The 21,772-nt window shown below is 42.6% G+C and overlaps 1 protein-coding gene across 5 annotated transcripts in view; it reads right to left on the bottom strand.

The window, feature by feature from the left end:
* The window catches only part of LOC117366745 (ephrin type-B receptor 1), a 908,513-nt gene that overhangs the window by 207,579 nt on the left and 679,162 nt on the right, over nucleotides 1-21,772 (bottom strand). For all 5 annotated transcript variants that reach the window (XM_033958536.1, XM_033958537.1, XM_033958538.1 and 2 more), the window contains 2 exons: nucleotides 6,069-6,177; nucleotides 3,343-3,407 (listed from right to left, as the gene is read on the bottom strand). In XM_033958536.1, coding sequence (XP_033814427.1) covers nucleotides 3,343-3,407; nucleotides 6,069-6,177 — 174 coding nt within the window. The remainder of the gene's footprint in view (nucleotides 1-3,342; nucleotides 3,408-6,068; nucleotides 6,178-21,772) is intronic.

The raw sequence follows: 21,772 nt of genomic DNA, 5'->3' as shown, positions 1-21,772 counted from the left end.
GGCAGGGGGCCATGGAGAAAGACAGAAAGATAGGCAGGCAGCGCACAAGAACGAAAGACAGATGCACACAGAAAGACAGCGGGCAGGAAGAGATACAGAAAGCAAGAAAGACAGACAGACAGGGGGCTAGGGAGAGACACAGATAGAAAGCAAGAAAGACAGACTGACAGATAGGGGGCCAGGGAGACAGGCAGACAGCGGCCAAGGAGAGAGAGAGAAAGAAAAAAAGATAGACAGACAGCTCACATAGTAAATTTTCATTAAATTTTGTGATCTGTTAAGTCTACACATCTATTCTAGCACCCGTTAATCTAACAGGCTTAAACACTAGTTATACTATAAAACAGACAGACTCATTCTTCTACTTTCTAGGGAAAGCTAGTGTTGGAATTTCATATTATTATGGTTGGGGGGTGGGGGGTCAATATTTAGTGGAAGTTAACCAGGTAGGAGCAGCTCATGCCTGGCTAAACCCCACTGTAGGCCCAAAATAAGACATTGTCTTATATTAATTTTGGCCCAAAAAAGGCAGGTCTTATTTTCGGGATAGGTCTTATTTTTTTCATGTATAATGATCATCTCTCCCTTCCTCTCCTCCACCCCAATTCTTCCTCTTTCCTTTCTCTCCCCCACATGTGCAGCATCTTTCCTCCCCTCTCACCCATCCTCTTATGCCTTCTCTCTGCAGCATCTTTCTATCCCTCCCTTCCATCCCTCGTGCAGCAGAACCCTTGCCCAGCTTCTATCCCTCTCCTCTGTGCAGCTGCAGCAGAAATCTTGAGCAGTCCCCCCCCCCCACCGCACAGCCAAACCCCCACTGACTATTCCATCCTTCCATTTCTCCCTCCATCTGAACACGAGACCAACATACCTTCCTCCACAGAGCAGCATTGGCAGCACTCTAAACGGGCTGCTTTGAGGCCTTCTCCCATCGGGACCTTCCGTGCGCCACTTTGCTGATGACATCATCAGTGACGTGGCAGAGGGAATGCCCCAGAGAAGGCTGCGAAGCAGCTTGTTTATAATGCTGCTGACGCTGCTCTGTGGAGGGAGGTAGTAGGCCTCGTGGTCAGAGAGTCAGAGGGGTTCGGACAGGAGAGAGAGATGGGAGAGTCAGCGGCTGTGTGGCAGAGGCAGAGACAGGGGGCAGTGCTGCTGCCGGCGAATCCAAGGATGAGGGCTTGTTTGGGGGGTAGGGCTTATATTAAGACATCATGCTAGGGCTTATTTTCGGGGTAGGTCTTATTGTCGGTGAAACACGGTAGCAATCTCAACTTGTTCAGATAGGTAAATGGATACAGCCTCTGAATACTGGTGGTACTCAGAACTTCTGGTGGCCACCCAAGTCCTGGACATTCAATGACAGTAGTTTGATATGCACTAGCATTGAATATTCAAGACCTAAATTAGCCCACAGCTGCCAGTGAAAATAAATAAATAAATAAACTACTGCCCACCGCAGGCTGAATATCAACTGGATTATTTTTATAATGAGCATCCAAATGGCATATGACATTTAATGTGAGCAAATGCAAAGTTATGCATGTAGAGAAGAGGAACCCAAACTATAGCTATAAGATGCAAGGTCACACATTAGGAGTCACTGCCCAGGAAAAGGTGTTATTATTGATGATACTCAGTGTGGAGCGGTGGCTACGAAAGAAAATAAAATGTTAGGAATTATTAGGAAAGAAATGCAGAACAAAACCGACTATAATATTACCTATTGCTCCATAGTGTGACTACACCTCGAATATTGTGTGCAGTTTTGATCACTGCATCTCCAAAAAGATATAGCAGAATAAGAAAAGATCAACAAAAATGTAAAAGGGGATGGCACAAATTCTATATGAGGAGAGACTAAAAAGGCTAGGGCTTTTCAGCATGGAGAAAATAGCTGAGGGGAGAAATGACAAAGGCCTATAAAGTGTGGCGGAGTGGGAGAGTGTGGCGCAGTGGTTAAAGCTCTGACCTCAGCACCCTGAGGTTGTGGGTTCAAACCCACGCTGCTCCTTGTGACCCTGGGCAAGTCACTCAATCCCCCCATTGCCCCAGGTACGTTAGATAGAGTGTGAGCCCGCCGGGACAGAGAGGGAAAACTGCTTGAGTACCTGAATAAATGCATGTAAACCGTTCTGAGCTCCCCAGGGAGAACGGTATAGAAAATTGAATAAATAAATAAATAAATAAAACATGACGTGGGGAGGAATGGGTAGACGTGACTCGCTTGTTTACTCTTTACAAGGACTATGGAGCATGCAAGGAAGCTACTAAGTAGTAAATCAGAGAGAATCTGTGGTAACAATTCCACATTCTGTGGAATTGTTACCACAGAATGTGGTAAAAAGAGTTAGCAGGGTTTTAAAAAGGTTTAGACAAGTTCCTCAAATAAAAGTCCACAAGCCATTATTACGATGAACTTGGGAAAATCCGCTGTTTATTCCCGGGATAAGTAACATAAAATCTGATTTACTCTTTGGGGATCTTGCCAGGTGCTTGTGACCTGGATTGACCATTGTTGGAATCAGGATACTGGGCTTGATAAACCTTCAGCCTGTCATAGTATGGCAAATCTTACTCGTATTTTCTTATTGTCCTTTCTGGCTACTCCTTACCCATTCACTTTTGAAGGCATGGGAAACTCATTGGTAGGAGCAACGCACTGTATATGAGAATATTAGTGTCATTTTAATATTTTGGTAAGCAGAGGGCTTATTGGTTTATCAATCTGACACCAGAGAATACAAGTGCAGAATCATTGGAGTGGAACAAGCTGCTTGTGTATTTACAGTGTCTGACAAACTTGCCAGAATTTAAGCAAATGTTTTAAAAAAACAACATTTCTTTTTCTAACATGAAATATGGTACTCAGTAATGTTGGGTTTCAAAATGTCGAGATCTGTAATCTTGGCTTTCCTATCATGAAAATGTGAATACAGAATTATCTGCCACCTCATAAATCAGACATAGAACGCTGTATCTGTCTAATCAAAATCCAACCCCAAAATAAATTCATTGCAATGACTAGGGTTAAAGGATTATTTCATAATCAATTTATGTTTTGATATATTGGTATCACTGTACCTACAAACTACTTTTCTTTTCATATGAAAATATTTTTGTATCCAATTTTTCTTTTTCTCACAAACCCAATTAATAATCCCTCAAATGACAATAGACAATTGTCAGTGCATGGGACCCCACATAACATATGTTATCCCAAGTCCACGTTCTGTTCAATTTTACCAATAAATTTACCTCATAAATCAGAGCACAAGATCTAGCCAGATATTATTTGTTTATGCACTTTTAATGATATTTCATACCAATAACCTTCCTCACCTCGGCCAGTGCTGTAGTGTTGTAACTTATCACTGTACACAGCCTCTTTGCTATAGGCCCTTTTCCTGTTTAAGAGAGAAAAATACTTCAAAAACAAATGATAGAAATTGTTACTGAAATTCTTTACATACTCAAGAAAACATGGGAGAATGGGAGGGGGCTTATTTACCAACTTTCATTAAAGTTTTTCACTAGCACATGTTAATAACAATAGTTAAGGTGTATTACATGCCTAAGTTCTGTGTTAACTGTTGAGGGTATTCCCATGGTTTAGAAAAAAAACATTACGAAGTCAGCACAGAGCACTGAGCATTACTGTCCATTAACAGCATGTTATCTGCCATCTTAGGAGTAGGGATACACATTTGTTTGAAACAATATATCATTTATTTCATTTATTTGAAACAACATACCAAGGGGTCCTTTTACTAAGACACGCTAACCGATTTAGCGTGCGCTAAAGATTAGCATGCGCTAAATCGGTTAGCATGCCTTAATTAAAGGACCCCCATGTTATTTCATGTTGTGCGCACTTTTTCAAGAAAATGTGTGTTGATTTCTAATAGTGCACATATGTGAACCATCATTTATGAACAAACTATGGGGGAAGAATGGCACTTCTCCAAAAGAGTGCATACTCTTTACAAAAAAATGTGCACTCCTTCAGAAGAGGGCATACTCTTAACAACATTGCTGCCATAACAACAAATTGCAAAAAGAAACTCCAAGCAAAACAAAGATTCCCCTAAATGACAGGTCACGGCCAGATTCTATCAATGGTGCTGAAAATTCAGCAATGCTAAAATTTACCCCCACTCCCCTTTCATAAAGCCATGTTAGCATTTTTTTTTATCGCCGGCCGTGGCGGTGTAAGTTCTGACACTCATAGGAATTCTATGAGTGTTGGGGGTTTAACCGCCGTGGCCAGTGATAAAAAACACTAAGGCCCTCTTTTACAAAGGTACGCTAAGTGTTTTAGCGTGCACTAAATCAACACGTGCACTAACCGCTAACTCAGCCATAGGATAACATGCACGCATTAGCGTTTAGCGCGTGATTAGCGTGCACTAATATTTTCCGCACACTAAAAAGCATAGCGCACCTTTGTAAAAGAGGGGGTAAGAGTGCTTCATATAAAGGGGAGGGGGTGTTAGTGTTCTATGCTTTTCTATATAGGGCATTTCGGGATGAGCAAGCGTTGAGCGCTAAATTCAATGCTCAGCTTTGGGTGCCAAATTTTGCACTCTACTTTGGGTGCGAGGACTTATGCCAGCTGAAACCTGGTATAAATCCTGGTATGCAAATTGGGCGCAGATCCCCACTATTCTGTAATACTGCACACATCTTTTGTGAATTCCTCTGACCTACCTATACCGTCCTGTGGTCACACCCCTTTTTTGAGCTGAACATGATCCACTTTAGATGTATATTGTTACAGAACAGCTTGCAGTTCGATCAACACCTAAATCATAATTAGTATCAATTAAATGCTTCGTAGCTCCAAAAATTAAATCATTGGAACCCACTAGCTAATTTTGGATACCGATCTAAGATCCATGTCCAATTTTGGTCACCCTTTATAGAATCCAGGGGATAGGGAGTAATTCCCTTCTTGGCATTCTGACTGAGGGCCTGTTCTGACCATTTAAAGTTTAGAAAACTGTTGAAGACACAACTGTATATGGAGGCTTTTCTCTGAAACTTTGCTAGTAGGTATATTTAATAAGAAACTTGAACTGTGATTTTTACACTAGATTTTAGGGCTCCTTTTACTAAGGTGCGCTAGCGTTTTTAGCACACGCAGGAAATTACCGCGCGCTATGCTTCTAGAACTAACGCCAGCTCAATGCTGGCATTAAGGTCTAGCACGCGCAGCAATGTAGCAGACGCTTATCCGCGTGTTAAAGCCCTAATGCGGCTTAGTAAAAGGAGCCCTTAGTGAGGATGGGCTACACATAAATTCCTCCAGCTTTTGACGATATTTTAAGTGGACTAAATTATTATGTGATTGCACTGTAACTGAATGTATTCTGTAATTGTGCTGTCTTTGAAACACGATGAATGTTCTAATTGTTAACCGCTTAGCTATAGGCGGTCTAGGAATTTTAGAAATAAATAAAATAATTCTATAAGGAGGACATTAAACATTTAGCGCTCCTTTTACTAGGGTGCACTAGTGGTTTTAGCGCACGCACAAAATTACCGCACGCTAAACCGCGTGGTACACTTCTAGAATAACGCCAGCTCAATGCTGGTGTTTAGGTATAGCGCACTCGGCAATTTAGCGCGCGCTATTCCACGCGTTAAGGCTCTAACGCACCTTTGTAAAAGGAGCCCTTAAGCACCAAGGATGCACATAAACAAAAATTTCCCAGCTGAATGCCCCAAGTTAGTAGTTAACACATGGTAACAGCCTCCGTATAGACTACAATACATCCCTAATGCATTCCCTATCCATATCATGCTCCCCAGTACAAATTTCTCTGTTTGGTGTTTAGCATAGCAATTAATGCCATACCATTAACTGTTAAAGCAGCTCCATGCTGTTAGAGAATGTTGAAAGCCCCATTAAACAGCCATTGCGGCTTAGTAGATAGTCCCTAATGCAGAATAAGGCAGTAACCATATACAGTGTCAATATTTATTCCTTGCATCATTTGTCCCCCTTCCTGTAACATGGAAAACTATGAAGCAGATGCAAAAAGAGTAAAAAAAAAAGTGCTTACCTGCTACAAACAATGGAAATAGCAACTAATGAAACAATAAAGACCACCCCAGCTGCTGCAGACCCTGCAATCAATGGCAGCTGCTCTCTCAGCTCCGACTTGTAGTCATCTGAAAGAGAACATGACTTTGTAAGCATGCAGAAAGAGCTGATTTAACTCCATGAGAAATAGTTATAAATACAGTAGATAATACTCTTCTCTTCTTTTCTTCTCTCTGTCCTTTGAAAGTTTTCATGCAGGGCACAACCGAGTCTACGCAACCATTCACTTAAGAGGTAACTAATAACTGTCAAGAATGTGTAGGCCAGTGGTTCCCAAACCTGTCCTGGGGGACCCCCAGCCAGTCAGGTTTTCAAGATATCCCTAATGAATATGCATGAGAGAGATTTGCATATAATGGAAGTGACAGGTATGCAAATCTCTCTCATGCATATTCATTAGGGATATCTTGAAAACCTGACTGGCTGGGGGTCCCCCAGGACAGGTTTGGGAACCACTGGTGTAGGCTTTCTAAATGTTTGAATCGTGATCATGTGGATTCTGCATTGTACATAAATTTATCTGCAAACCAAATAGAGGGACAGGTTAGCTATTTTTTTTTTTTTTTTTTTAATGCTACAATTACTGATATCACCAGAAAATCTTCTTCTGTGGAAAAATATAAAGGCTAATATCTACTGTTCCACAATGGATTTTCTTGTGGACACCTCCATTTAAAAAGAAGCTAACCAGTATTCAGCCCTCAATGCCATGTGGCTGCACACAGTTACAGGCTGACCTGACCCCAAGATATTCACTGCCGGGGCATGCACGGCTCCCAGCACTTAATATCAAGTATCAGCAGTTACCCAGAAATGAACTGGGTACTGGCCAATATGGGGCAAAGTTAATTTTAACACATAACCCCCCCTTTTACAGAACCGCGTAAGAGGTTTTTAGCTCTGGCTGGCTCGCTGAATGCTCTGCGCTGATCTGATGATCATAGAGTTCCTATGGGTGTTGGAGCAGCGCAGAGCATTCAGCACACTGGCCGGCACTAAAAACGTCTTGTGCGGTTTTGTAAAAAGGGGTGGTGGTGGTGGTGCTGGTGGGGAAGTTAAGACAGCCTTTTTGTTGTCTTAACTTACGTTGGTTTATCAGGTAGCGACAGAGAGTTTTACCGCAAGCCAGCAAGGTAAATGCTCTGATGCTCATTCAATTCCAGTGAGAGTCGGAGCATTTATCTCACCAGCCCGCAGTAAAACTCTCTACCACTATTTGATTAAAGGAGCCCTTTATGCAGTTACTTAGTGGATTGAAAATCACTGCTAACCAGATAAGTAGGTGATCTGCCCCTACCCTTAACCCAACCGGTTAGAAGATAGCCAGTTAGGCCCAAATTCTCTAAATGGTGTCAATATCAGTGACTGCCTGTCACATGACAGCACCGTTTAGAGAATCACACCTCTGGAGTTTGGAGGGTTGGCAGTTGTGGGGAGTGTTGGGTATGTCATAAGGGTACCTTGGTTGCTATAGTGCTGGTTTTGAGGGTGGTTTTATGTTTCTCGAGAGACTACGGGAACTCCCCACAGCCATTTCTTAATGGCTATCTGCATGGGGCAGGAGCATAGGAAGATCGCTCCTGCCCCCAAAACCAGCTAGACCAGGTAAGGTCGGGATACCAGGGGAAGGCAGAAGGGAGGCGGGGGTGGGTCAGAGCTGGATATTCGCGGTTTTTTGCCATTCGCGGGCCGGCTCTGCCCCTATCCCCCGCGAATAACGAGGGAGAAGTGTACCTTTAGGCCCCTTTTACAAAGCCATGTTAGCGATCCTGCTGGGGTAAATGCACCGAAGCCCATAGGAAAAGAATAATATTAGAGAGGGTAACAGAGACAAACTTTTACTCCAGAGGGAACAGAGATGGATACACAAATTATAATCTATGGACAAAGGGGGTTAAACAACAACATTGAGTGGAAGGCTTTTTTCTAAGTGCTTTCCAATCAGGAGTTATACTTATATATTTTTAGAAATGGCACAGTATCAATATATCTAAACCCCCTTTGTAAAGATTTATACTGGCTAGTAATGGGTTAATGTTCGTGATCTTAAGTTAGACTCATAACAGTCAATTCAGCTGTTCAATTGTATGTGTCCTGTGCTTGATAAAACTTTACTTCAGCAGATTGAGTTCCGAAAAGGACGTTTCATGAGATATTACAGCCTTACAAGTAATAACCAGTTAGGTAGTACATGTTTACATCTCATAAGCTGATATAACGCATGCTGGGGTGTAACTTGATGCTCTTTTAGTAAACACGCTGGCTGAATTTTCAGCAGTTTTCCATTCTTTTCAATACATCATGTACGTCATTGAGCATTGGTTTAGCCCAGTCAGTGCTGTCAGTGGCAAACAATGTCAATGCTCCTTGGTTCAGCGCTGTCAGCGTCCTATTTGAAATCGGACACATTTTTAAGCTCTGTTTTCAGAGAGCCAAAATGAAAAAAGGATTGTCCAGTTAGTCTAGCAAAAAGACTCGAAAGGGTCCAGAGAAGAGCGACTAAAATGGTTAAGGGGTTGGAGGAGTTTCTATACAGTGAGAGATTGGAGAAACTGGGCCTCTTCTCCCTTGAAAAAAGGAGACTGAGAGGGGACATGATTGAAACATTCAAAATACTGAAGGGAATAGACATAGCAGATAAAGACAGATTGTTCACCCTCTCCAAGGTAGGGAGAACGAGAGGGCACTCTCTAAAGTTGAAAGGGGATAGATTCCGTACAAACGTAAGAAAGTTCTTCTTCACCCAGAGAGTGGTAGAAAACTGGAACCCTCTTCCGGAGTCTGTTATAGGGGAAAACACCCTCCAGGGATTCAAGACAAAGTTGGACAAGTTCCTGCTAAACTGAAACCTACGTAGGTGAGGCTGGACTCGTTTAGAGCACTGGTCTTTGACCTGGGGGCCACCGCGTGAGCGGACTGCTGGGTACGATGGACCACTGGTCTGACCCAGCAGCAACAGTTCTTATGTTCTTATGTTCTTAACCTCTGATAACGGGTAGTGAATTTTGAAGAGCAGCAGAGGGAATGCAAACATGCTTAAAGGTAGTGCCATTTCAGGTAAATAAAAATTTAATTGATCAATTCAATTGAGAAGCAATTATGTAGTTTTTAGCCAGATAATGATGGGGGCTATTATTCACATCAAATGTTAATATTGTTAAGCTCTTTAAACACTGTCGATTACCATCCATAGTGACTCTCTTTGTTTTACATGTAGTTGGTAATATACAAGTTAAAACCCTTAATTTTTAAATATACAATATATTAAAAAATTATTTATAATAATAAAATAAATAAAATGTAATATGAATATTAATATCAATTTGTCTTGTAATTAACACTTTGTTGGGATTTTCACTTCTTATAAATTATTAATGCAGTTTCCCTAATTGTTCTCTTTTACTTTGCCTAATGTAGTTCTTGCCTTTTACCTTTTGTTCTTGTTTGTCTTTGTTTTTAATAGTTTTTAATATGTTTTAATAGTTACAGTTTGGGAATGTATTGTCACCTCAAACTTGTATCTTAGTTTATGTTTTCAATGCAGGATAATAAATCAAATTTTGAAGAATATCAGCCCCTGAGGAAACTTGCCAGTGAAACGGCTGGGTAGCCGTCGGGCCACAAGCTAAGTGCTCTTCTTAATATCAATTATAGCACCACATAGGTGAATTTGGGTTTTGCCCGCACTAAACAAATACATTTTGAAATAAGACCGATGATGAACACTTCACCCCAGTAAGGACACAAAATACATTCTAGTAGTGTCTTGGGTGTTTGAGGTCTTAGATACTAAGGCCCTCTTCTAGCAAACTGCGATTGCAGTTTTTAGCGCGGGGAGCCACACTGAATGGCCCGCGCTGCTCCGACGCTTATAGGAACTCAATGAGCATCAGGAGCAGCGTGGCTCTCTGCGCTAAAAACTACTAGCTCAGTTTGATATGAGGCCCTAAGTAAATCTGAGCACTTTGTTTATAGCCAGTTGTCTGTTTATTTACAAGTTGAACAACTGTTTTTCCATTGACAGATGGGAAATATTTTGACATTTACAATGTCATTTCAAACGTTTATTAACAATTTATCATACCACGTACCATATTTCAGAACAAAGTGGTTCACATACTAATGAATGCACATCCCTGAAGCGCACTTATTCACAAGCCCTGCCCTGACTTCCGCTGTGTGCAAACTGAAGAGAAGGTAAGAAGGGAGAGAGATCCATCTAATTTCTGTGTCCCCATTTGGGCTCAGGATTCACAATTTAGGAGCCACTAATTACATTACATTACATTAGGATTTCTATTCCGCCATTACCTTGCGGTTCAAGGCGGCTTACAAAAGATTTATAAACGGGGGTTACAATGGGAGAACAATAGATTTACTAGAGTGGTAAAGAGTAGATATTTTGATATTTCTCTGGTTGTTAAGATTAAGGCGGCTTACAAAAGATTTATAATCTAGAACTACCTCTAGCTAATTAGTATGCCATTCTCAGTTTGAAACAGCAACACCCTCCCTATTGAATTTACCTCAGTAGACTTTAATGGCATCATCCTTGCTAGCATTTAGCTTATTATTCTATTGAAGCCATGCGATGTGACATTCAATTTGCAAACCCAGAAAAACACTAAAGCGAAAAAATTGAGGAAAACTTTTATCCATCGATATTTTATTAATCAGTACAGAACTGTTTTCTGTAACATTCACATTGAAAGATTGATCCTGAAGCCTTTTTGTCACCATCCTTTGGAGCAAATCCAAGGCAAATGTGGAACAGAGCTATATTTGAAAGAATTAACCTACATAAGGCAATGGTTTTATTCTAACTCAAAATAAATATTAAAGGCCTTGTCTCTGTGAAGTGTATTCCCCACACAGAAACATAAAGAGCAACACCTATTTAAAATGCAGGTCATCTTAAGCATTTGAAATTGGTATTTAAAATTTAGTACAACACTTATATCCCCAATAAATGTCAAAAGCTTGTTAAAAGATGATTGATTGCAGCTTAACTTTATAACAGATAAAAGAAACTATGGATCCAATCGGCATTCTAGGATAAGACTTTTTCATCTTTCATTATGCATCTCCTCACTCCTGCTCCATCTTTATTCCCAGCTTTCCATCTTCACTAATTTTCAAAGCAGTTTGACGAGGGCTACAGATCAGCACATATACCACTTTCATTGCACTCAGAAAAGGGAGCACGAATTTATAATATAAAGGTGTGATGCGTGTCACAGCTAAACCACGAGTAAAAAAGACACAAGCTAGAACACAGGTTCACATTTTGAGTAAAAAAAAGAATAGGGAATGTAGGAATCAGTTTCACCGTCATCAGAAATTGAAGCCTTTTTTTTTTTTTTTTAATCCCAGGAGAATCTGATAATGCTCGTTCTTTCATCTTGTTCTATTATAACTCCTCATTTTGGGGCCTCTCCCAGACCAATCTATGCAGCTGATATAAAATATGGCGGCAAAACGCCATATGAAGTCTAAGCAGTATATGATGCCCCTTTAGCCTTTACTCCCTGATTATACATATATATGTTGCCCCAAATTGGGTGCTAACTGGCAGCAAATTGAATTTGCGCACACAGCTTGCTACATACTAATCTATAACATCTGAGGGGATCTGAGGGATTTGACCTCCATTTTTGGGACCTATTCTCCATGGACATAGCACCGAAGTGATTAGTGTGAATTAAGTGTCTGTTATCAAATTTTCTCTTGATTGCTGCCAAGTTTTGAGTGACTATGCTTTGCCATATGGATTTACTACATTTCTCTGCAACCTGTTATTTTGGTTGGATCTGAATGCTGCCTGTAGTAGGTGGAGTTTTTTCTGACCTATGACTAGTTTAACCGCTGTTCTTGCGGGTACTTGTTTAAGAACTTGCGCTGACAGTTTGGTTAGCCTTTTTGGGGCATTATTGAGGTCTATTTCTCTACTTATATTTTGCATAGGTGTATGTAATTCAGTTTTTTTTCCCTGATTAGCAGAAGAGAGCAGATCTTTTTTATAATAGTTGATTTTTTTTTTCTTCTCCTTTTTAGTATATCTTGCCACCATATTTTATATTGACTGCAGACAACATAGATTGATCTGTGAGAGGGCTCAAAACAAGGACTTGTAATAATCCAAGCAACTAGCTACAGATGAGAGAACCAGCGTTATTAGGTTCTCTTGGAATTTAAAAAAAGGCTTTAATTTCTGATGATGGTGAATTCCCTATCCTTGTTTACCTGTGTTCTAGCTTGTCTCTTTTACTATCTTAGCCAGTTATATTGTATGATAACTGCCAATTCTGGCCAAATATAGCAGCCAAATCAGGCTGCATAAATAACAGGCCTATCTTTGGCCACTGTCTGCGCTCTTCAACCTCTCCCTTAGTACAGGCAGCGTCCCGTTGGACTGGAGGACGGCTAACGTCATTCCACTCCACAAGAAAGGCTCAAAGATGGAGACAGCAAACTACAGACCAGTGAGTCTAACATCGATAGTGAGCAAACTAATGGAAACTCTAATCAAACACCAATTAGATAAGATCCTGGATGAGGAGAATCTACGGGATCCCCGACAACATGGATTTACTAAGGGGAGATCCTGCCAATCCAACCTGATCAGCTTCTTTGACTGGGTAACGGGGAAGCTGGATATTGGGGAGTCCCTGGACATCGTGTACCTGGACTTTAGCAAAGCATTCGATAGCGTACCACACCGCAGGTTACTGAGCAAGATGAGTTCTATAGGATTAGGTAACACATTGACGAAATGGGTTGGGAGCTGGCTTGGAGGTAGGCTCCAAAGGGTGGTGGTGAACGGCACCCCCTCCGAAATGACGGAGGTGATTAGTGGAGTACCACAGGGCTCAGTCTTGGGCCCAATCCTATTCAACATCTTTATAAGAGACTTGGCAGAAGGGCTTCGAGGTAAAATAACATTATTCGCCGATGACGCCAAACTGAGTAATGTAGTGGGCAAATGCACAACAGACGAAGATTCAGTGCCCGACAACATGATGCACAACCTACTCCTACTGGAGCGATGGTCTAGGACATGGCAACTAAACTTCAATGCCAAAAAATGCAAAGTTATGCACCTGGGCAGCCAGAATCCATGCAAGTCTTATACCCTTAATGGCGAGATCCTAGCAAAAACGGTAGCAGAACGAGACTTGGGGGTAATCGTCAGTGAGGACATGAAGTCTGCCAATCAAGTGGAGCAGGCTTCATCCAAGGCAAGACAAATCATGGGCTGCATACGAAGGGGTTTCGTCGGTCGTAAGGCGGAAGTCATTATGCCATTGTATAGATCCATGGTGAGGCCCCACCTGGAGTACTGTGTGCAATTCTGGAGGCCGCATTATCGCAAGGATGTGCTGAGACTGGAGTTGGTGCAAAGAATGGCCACCCGGATGGTCTCGGGACTCAAGGATCTACCATACGAAAAACGGCTTGACAAATTGCAGCTATACTCGCTCGAGGAGCGCAGAGAGAGGGGGGACATGATCGAGACGTTCAAGTATCTTACGGGCCGCATCGAGGCGGAGGAAGATATCTTCTTTTTCAAGGGTCCCACGACAACAAGAGGGCATCCGTTGAAAATCAGGGGCGGGAAACTACGAGGTGACACCAGGAAATTCTTTTTCACTGAAAGAGTGGTTGATCGCTGGAATAGTCTTCCACTACAGGTGATTGAGGCCAGCAGCGTGCCTGATTTTAAGGCCAAATGGGATCGGCACATGGGATCTATTCACAGGGCAAAGGTAGGGGAGGGACATTAAGGTGGGCAGACTAGATGGGCCGTGGGCCCTTATCTGCCGTCTATTTCTATGTTTCTATGTTTCTATTAACTTAACTGGTCAGATATAAATATTGACAGACAGTTAATGCCAGCTCCCCAAAAAACCCAACCTAGATATTTATCCAGTTGTCCGGCATTGAATATCCTTGGTCAGTGCCAACCATGGGAGTTATCTAGGTTGTCCTGCAGTCTGAATATTGGTCCCAATAGGAGCATGTTATTCACACGCGCATTTGCTAATCAGTGCCAATTAGTGCTCGCCAATTTAGCATCAATTAGACAATTATGTTATGCACCTGACTGACCCTATTCTATAACTAGGCATACGCAACTGCATGCCTAACTTTAGGCGCCATTTATAGACTTAGGCCCTGATTCAACAAAGTGCGTCCCAATTTTAGGCAGCTGTAGGCGTCCTACAGCTGTCTAATCAGCCAATCGGGATGCACGTTTTTTAAAAAAATGCTCCCCAGGCAGGCCGCCTATATTGAAGGCGCCTCCGGGAGCCTAGGGAGGCCCGCAAGACGCCTAAGCTCACCTAAGGGCCTTAGGCAGGCCTTAGGCGAACCTAGGCGGCCCTACGTGTCTCCCTAGTAGAGGAAGAGACGCTTACAATGTAGACCAACAAAATGCTGGTCTACATTGTAAGTAGACGCGGCCGCTATACTTATTGCGGCAAGGGATCTCTCTGCCGCTATAAGTATAGCGGGCCGCGGCCGCCTTTCTGATCGCTGGCAGGAGAGTGCCCAAACCCTCCTGCCAGAAGATGCCCCCCCCGACACTACCAATCGCTGGCAGGAGGGTGCCCAAACCCTCCTGCCAGAAGATGCCCCCCCCGACAATATCGATCGCTGGCAGGAGGGTGCCCAATCCCTCTTGCCCGAAGACGCACCCCCTACGTACCCTCCCCCCCCTGCGCTAACAGTCCCCAAACCTCCACCCCACCAAACTAACTTTTTCTTTTGGCCAGACGGGTCTTGCCCGTCCAGCCGGCAGGCCCGCCTCGTCGAAATGAGGCGGGCCCTCCCCTTCCCGGCCCATCCCGCCGAAGCCTAAGGCCTGATTGGCACAGGCTTTAGAAGCCTGGACCAATAAGGCCTTAGGCATAGCGGGTCCGCCCATCCCCACTTAATCTAAGGCCTGATCGGGGGGGGGCATTTTCTGGCAGGAGGGTTTGGGCACCCTCCTGCCAGATCGGTAGTGTTGGGGTGGGGGAAAGATCGGTAGTGTCGGGGGGGAGCATCTTTTGGCATGAGGTTTTGGACACCCTCCTGCCTGCAATCGGATAGGGGGCCGCGGCCCGCTATATTTATAGCAGCAGAGAGATCCCTTGCCGCGATAAGTGTAGTGGGCCGTGTCTAATCTAACCCGATTCTCTAATCAGCGTCTGTAACAGGGACGCCGGTTACAGAATCGGGGTTTAGTGTAGGCCCGATTCTGAATAGGACACCTCTCCCGGGCATCCTATACAGAATCAGGGCCTTTGTGTGTAAAACCTTAAAAGAAATTTGATTACAGACAACAGTTGATGAGGCAACAATATTTTTCTAGAGTTAACAGAAATCATTGCAAGGGTTAAATCTTCCCAAATGGAAGTCCATAATCATACAATTATTTTTAAAGTTCATAATTCACAAATGATTTCTTTTTCCGATTGCATTTATTGGTTTACCAGTACTGAAATAACAGTGACTTTCTAGATGGGCTGACTTTCTCCTTAAGCTTTTCTATGTTCAGTTAATTAGATGACAACTAGATTTTCTCTTTTGAACCCTATTTAAACCTTAGTATCCTTAAACAATCAATCCTTATTAGATAATCTACAATATCTGTCTTATTAAATCTCAATTAATTGCTGACTTGAGGCAGACCACTAATCCAATTGTACTCCTATACTCTTAGACACACTCAAGAGGTCATAGATTTTCAGTGGATAATACAATGTTGTCCCCTTTCTCATCCAACTAAGGAAGTGAAGATGATAACTTTGCTATATGTGAAATTGTACAAGAAAGCAAAGGCACGGAAGTCAAGTAAGGAAATGAAAAAAACTTTGGAGGATTGAGTGAATATATAAACACTACTACTACTACTACTATAGTGCTACCAGATTCACAAAGAGTACGAAAACAGTCCCTGCTCAAAAGAGCTTACAATCTAAACAGGCAAGACAAACAGGATGTCATGGATACAGTTAAGGGAAATGGATAATCAGCGAGCTGGGTTGGAGGGCAGAGGAGTAAGGTTAAGGATTGAAAGCTATGTCAAAAACGTGGGTTTTCAGACTGCTTTTAATCAAGGGAAGGGGCTTGACAGACAAACTCGAGTAATTTATTCCAGCATAGGGGAGCAGCTAGATATATATATATATATCACAATAGAGAATAATACTGATTAGAGCACTGTGTTACCCAGAATTAAGAGGGTAACTGTGTGCCCATTATACACATAAGTCTTTAGAACAGTGGTTCTCAACCAGTGTTTCAGGACACACTTATGTCAGCAAGAGCTAACAAAAATGTGACAGACAGCAAGCCCTTGCTTTCAGTATATCATAACCCATCCCCTTTTCCTTTCATTATTTCTTTTACCATAACAACATGTGTGGGTTAGGGAGAGCAGAACAGGTATTTGGAATCTATATTGCTGGTCCTTTCTGTTTCACCATTCAGGGCCGCCATCAGAAATTTCTGGGCCCCTTACTGAGCAATCCTATTGGGCCCCCCACGCACCCCTTTCCCCCCCACCGACGCCCCCCCCCTTCTTCCATGGGCCGAATACACACATACTTTTCTGCTAATGCTCCACCTAAGCCAGTCCCTTAAAATCTTCTCACGTCCATTGGGTGATTTGGCATAGAGGAGATATTCATAAAAAGAACGTCTGTCAAGATCTTTACTCATAGACTGTGCCATTTGCTTTAAATCATCTTCCATCATTAATCCAAATTGCACAATTCTTTCTCTGTCTTTGTCCTGAATGACATCTGGCCACATTGCTGGATCCTTCCAGTCAACAAATTTATGAGCAGGCGCGGAGAACGCATTTTTAAACAAATGTAGTTTATCCTTGTACTCCTTATGTAATTTTAATCATCTATGGATATGTTTGTATGTTTATTGTTCAAATGGTTTTATTTATTTCCCCAAATTTATTTTTGTTATACGCATTGAAAATATTTGATATTGCGTTTAAATCAAAATCTCAATAAACTTGAAACTTGAAACGAGTGCCCGTGAGATTGTGGGAGGGTTAAATACTCAAAACTTAGAAGAATAACAATTTACTTAAAGTTTTTGCTACGCCAGCTTTCTGGTATCTTTACATACAGTGGCGTACCTAGCATATGTAACACCCGGGGCCCATCATTTTTTGGCACCCCCCCCATCTGTAAGAAAAATATGATTTTTAGTAACAAACCACACGTCACACATGAGTACCTAGGAAAAGGCAGCATCTTATATATTGCAGTGAGCAGTACATCAATACACCCATTGTAAAACTAAACAAGCCAGACCAGCACAGATCAATCCTACACCATCAATCCTAACAGAAAACCATGTCTTTTGAACACACAGAACACAGAAAACACCTTCGCCTAGTATTGAATATGTCATCACAAACTAACCCCTCACTCTTTTACAAAACTGTAGTGTGGATTTTAGCCACAGTGGTAACAGCTCTGATGCTCATAGAATTCTGAGCATCAGAGCTGCTACCACCATGGCTGGCGCTAAAAAACGCTCCACAGATTTGTAAAAGGGGGGATAAATTAGAAATACACAGTTTCAACGCTCTAGCTCAGAGGTGCCCAAACTTTTTGAGCTTGTGAGCTACTTTAAAATGACCAAGTCAAAATGATCTACCAACAATAAAATTAAAAAACACAAAGCACACTATACGCTGAGAAAATGTTAATTATCATTCCTATTCTGGGTTTTTTTCAAAGAGGTCAAGGGAGATGACTCTATGCATTGTCACCTCAGTAACAACCATACAAAAATAGACAAATATACCCCCCATCCTTTTTATTAAACCACAATAGCAGTTTTTAGCACAGGGAACTGAGCTAAATACCCAGCGCTGCTCTTGACGCTCATAGGCTCCATGCGCTAAAACCACTATTGCGGTTTAGTAAAAGGGGACCATATTGTAAAATATAGACAGCAGATATAAATTCAGAACTGTGCATAGTAAGTGAACGGAAGTTTTCATCTCTGGGAATTTACCCAGTTAACTATTAAGTTATTTGGGCAAATTCCTTTGAAAACTGTGGTAATACTGCCTCCACTTTGCTAAATTTAAAATAAAATCATTTTTCTTATCTTTGGTGATTTCATGAGTCTTTGGTTGCACTTTCTTCTTCTGACTGTGCATCTAGTCTTTCTTCCCTTCTTTCAGCCTGTATGCTTCCTCTCCTCCACACCTCATTCACTTCCCCAACTTTTTCTTCCTCTCTTCATGCCCCCTTTCTTTTTTCTGTTTCTCTTCTATCCTTCTGTCTCCCTGCCTGCCCCTTTCTTTCTTTCTCCCTGCCGTTCCCCAAGCCACTGCCACTGCCGCTGCCATCGGGGAACAGGACCTACCAATGGATAACAGGCCCCAAAGCCGATGCCGACGCATGCTCTCCCTGCTTCGGGCCAACCAGCATTCCTCTCCCCAACGTCAATTCTGCCGTTGGAGAGGAAGTTCCGCCCAGCCAGGCAGCGATTGGCTGGCCCGAACTTCCTCTCCGACTGCAGAATTGACGTCGGGGAGAGGAAGACTGATCGGCCCGATAGATCACCAAGGCAAAGTGAGTCCTGGGTGATCGACTCACTTTGCCTTGGCAAATTACTGGCGCCCCTGCCTTAGAACACTGCCTAGGACCCTGGGGGAGCCCGGGCCCCCTGTCAGCTCCGGGCCCCTGAATGCAGGACCAGTAGTACTGCCCTGATGGCGGCCCTGTCACCATTACCCACAATGCTCACTACTGCCACCAGCCCAATTGGACATGTCACAAGTCTGCTCTTCCCCAAGCAGTCACCACCTTTTCTTCGCATCATTTTTAGCAATAATTTATGTATTTAATAGTTATATGCTGCTTATAGCCTAAGTGGTTTACATTCAGGAACTCAAGTATTTCTCCCTATCTGTCCCGGTGGGCTCACAATCTGGCTAATGTACCTGGGGCAATGGAGTGTTAAGTGACTTGTCCAGGGTCACAAGGAGCAGCGCTGGGCTTGAACCTTCAACTTCAGGGTGCTGAGGCTGCAGCCCTAATCACTAGCTCCTGCACAGATTGACCAATATTCAGCGCTATTTAAATGGCCAGGAACAGCTCCTGGAAGGTTAAATTGCATTTGGCTGGCTAAGTTCTAATATTCAGCAAGAGATGGCTGGCTATCTCCATGAATATTAACACTCAGCAGTTAAAACATGGCTGGTTATATCATGTGATAGCCGCCAATTTTAAACAATGACTGGCAAAGTTTAGTAGACAAATGGCTGCGCAAAAAGCAGTTCTTTCTTGGGCTGCTATAACTTAGCCAGACAGCACTTAAAACTGAGTTAGCCAACCTCCCTCCCGCAGTCTCAATATTAACCCTGGTATATCTGGAAAAAACAGGATCCCTGCCCCTGACATTTTTCCAATTAACCCAAAACTAAGGGATCCTTTTACGAAGCCGCTTTAGCGGGTTAACGCACGTAATAGTGTGTGCTAAACCACTAGACGCGCTAGCCACTACCAAATTTTTCGGCTAGCATGGGGGTAGCACATGATTAAAAATCACGCGTGCTAAAGCCGCTAATGCGGCTTCGTAAAAGGAGCCCTAAATGTACTATTATTTTAAAAAAAAATTTGCTATTATTGATAGGTGCTACTACAAGATGCGGTAAAAACTGGATTATCCCTATTTAAAAAATGATGTCATTCAGGAAGTGACCATTAAGATCCGTGTTAGCAAAATGGCATTCAGCCAGTGGCGCTGAAGACTTTGTGAATGTGTCAGGAGGGCACTTTAAAACACATTCCTACCATGAATTAACTTAAAAAAACCCACTTTATAGTATTGTATTAATTCTAAATGTTTAGACAATGTGCAAAAACTACTGAATGTCTGGATTGCACCGAGAAGAAAGCAAATAAAGGAGGATGTAGAAGGAGAAAATGGGAAACCTAAATGAAAGGAATTTGTCTCGAGCTACCAATAACAAGACATGAGATGAAATCTAAATAAACAAATAAAAATAAAATAAAAAGTAAGAGAAGCTAACAATGAACAGAGATTGAAAGAAGCTACACGGAACAGAGACATAAATATAAGAGATTGAGAAAATATAACATACTAGTCTTTAAGCCCGTTACATTAACGGGTGCTAGAATAGATATATGTGTCTGTCTTTCTTTCTTTCTGTGTCTCTCTCTCTCCTGGACCGCTGTCTGTCTGTCTGTCTTTTTTGATGTCTGTCTCCTTGGCCACTGTATGTCTGTCTGTCTTTTTTTGCTGACTGTCTCCTTGGCCACTGTATGGCTGGCTGTCTTTTATTGCTGTCTCCTTGGCCGCTGTCTGACTTTTTTTGCTGTCTGTCTCCTTAGCCACTGTATGTCTGTCTGTCTTTTTTTGCTGACTATCTCCTTGGCCACTGTCTGGCTGTCTTTTTTTCTGTGTGTCTCTCTCTCCTTGTCCGCTGTCTGGTTTTTTTTTCTTTCAATCTCTCTCCCTGGCTCCCTGTCATTCTGTGTGTGTCTTTTACTGCCACCTTTTCTGTCAGTCTGTCAATGTCATAGAAACATAGAAATAGACGGCAGATAAGGGCCACGGCCCATCCAGTCTGCCCACCGCAATGACCCTTCCCCACCTAACTCAGTGAATAGACCCCACGTATATATCCCATTTGGCCTTAAAATCAGGCACGCTGCTGGCCTCAGTGACCTGAAGTGGAAGATTATTCCAGCGGTCAACCACTCTCTCAGTGAAAAAGAATTTCCTGGTGTCACTGTGCAGTTTCCCTCCCCTGATTTTCCACGGGTGCCCCCTGGTTGCCGTGGGACCCTTGAGAAGGAAGATATCTTCTTCCACTTCGATGCGACCCGTGAGATACTTGAACGTCTCGATCATGTCTCCCCTCTGTCCCGTCTGTTTGTCTCCCTGTCCTTCTGTGTCTTTCACTGCCACCTTTTCTGTCAGTCCTGTCTGTTTGGCCCCAGTCCGTGTGTGTGGAGATGTCAGGGGGATGTCGGTGGAGGTCCATGATGTCGGGGGAATATTGAGGATGTAAATTATTGCGCACCTTCTCCCACCTACCTTTTTTTTTTTTTTTTTAATCAAGCAGCAAATGGCAACCGCGGCAACCGGCACATAATAACTGCTGCTGGGAGAAGTAAATCGCCACTCTTAGAAAATGGAACGTGCGCGCCTCACACGTCGTAAGCACCGTGCAAGTGCACGCTCGCGCACAATTTACCAACTTTCTGCTACCCTGTATAATTTCTGTGCTGGCCACGGAGCGACGGACACATGGAGCCACAAACATTGAAGTGCGCATGTACGCTAAGGGTATTATTATTATTAATAGAAAACAGTATAGCTGATAAGAGGACATGAGGTAGAGAGAAAACAAAGGTTAGCAGGGAGAGTGATTTGTCTGCCACAATCTAGTCGATTATTCCACCTGGATATATTACAGGGAGTATATCTGAGAGAGAGTGATGAAAAGAATTTCTTTTTATATTGGCATTGAGAGAATGAATAATGATACCTCAAAACCTTATGGATATTCAAGTTATTTTTCTGAAATTCTAATCTAATCTAATCTAAGGCTTGGCTTTATATACCGAGTCATCATTCCGAAAGCTCGATTCGGTTTACAATAAT

This window comes from Geotrypetes seraphini, chromosome 9, assembly GCF_902459505.1.
Source record: "Geotrypetes seraphini chromosome 9, aGeoSer1.1, whole genome shotgun sequence".
In the NCBI taxonomy this organism is placed as follows: Eukaryota; Metazoa; Chordata; class Amphibia; order Gymnophiona; family Dermophiidae; genus Geotrypetes; species Geotrypetes seraphini.
This window is presented reverse-complemented; position numbering and strand designations above follow the sequence as displayed.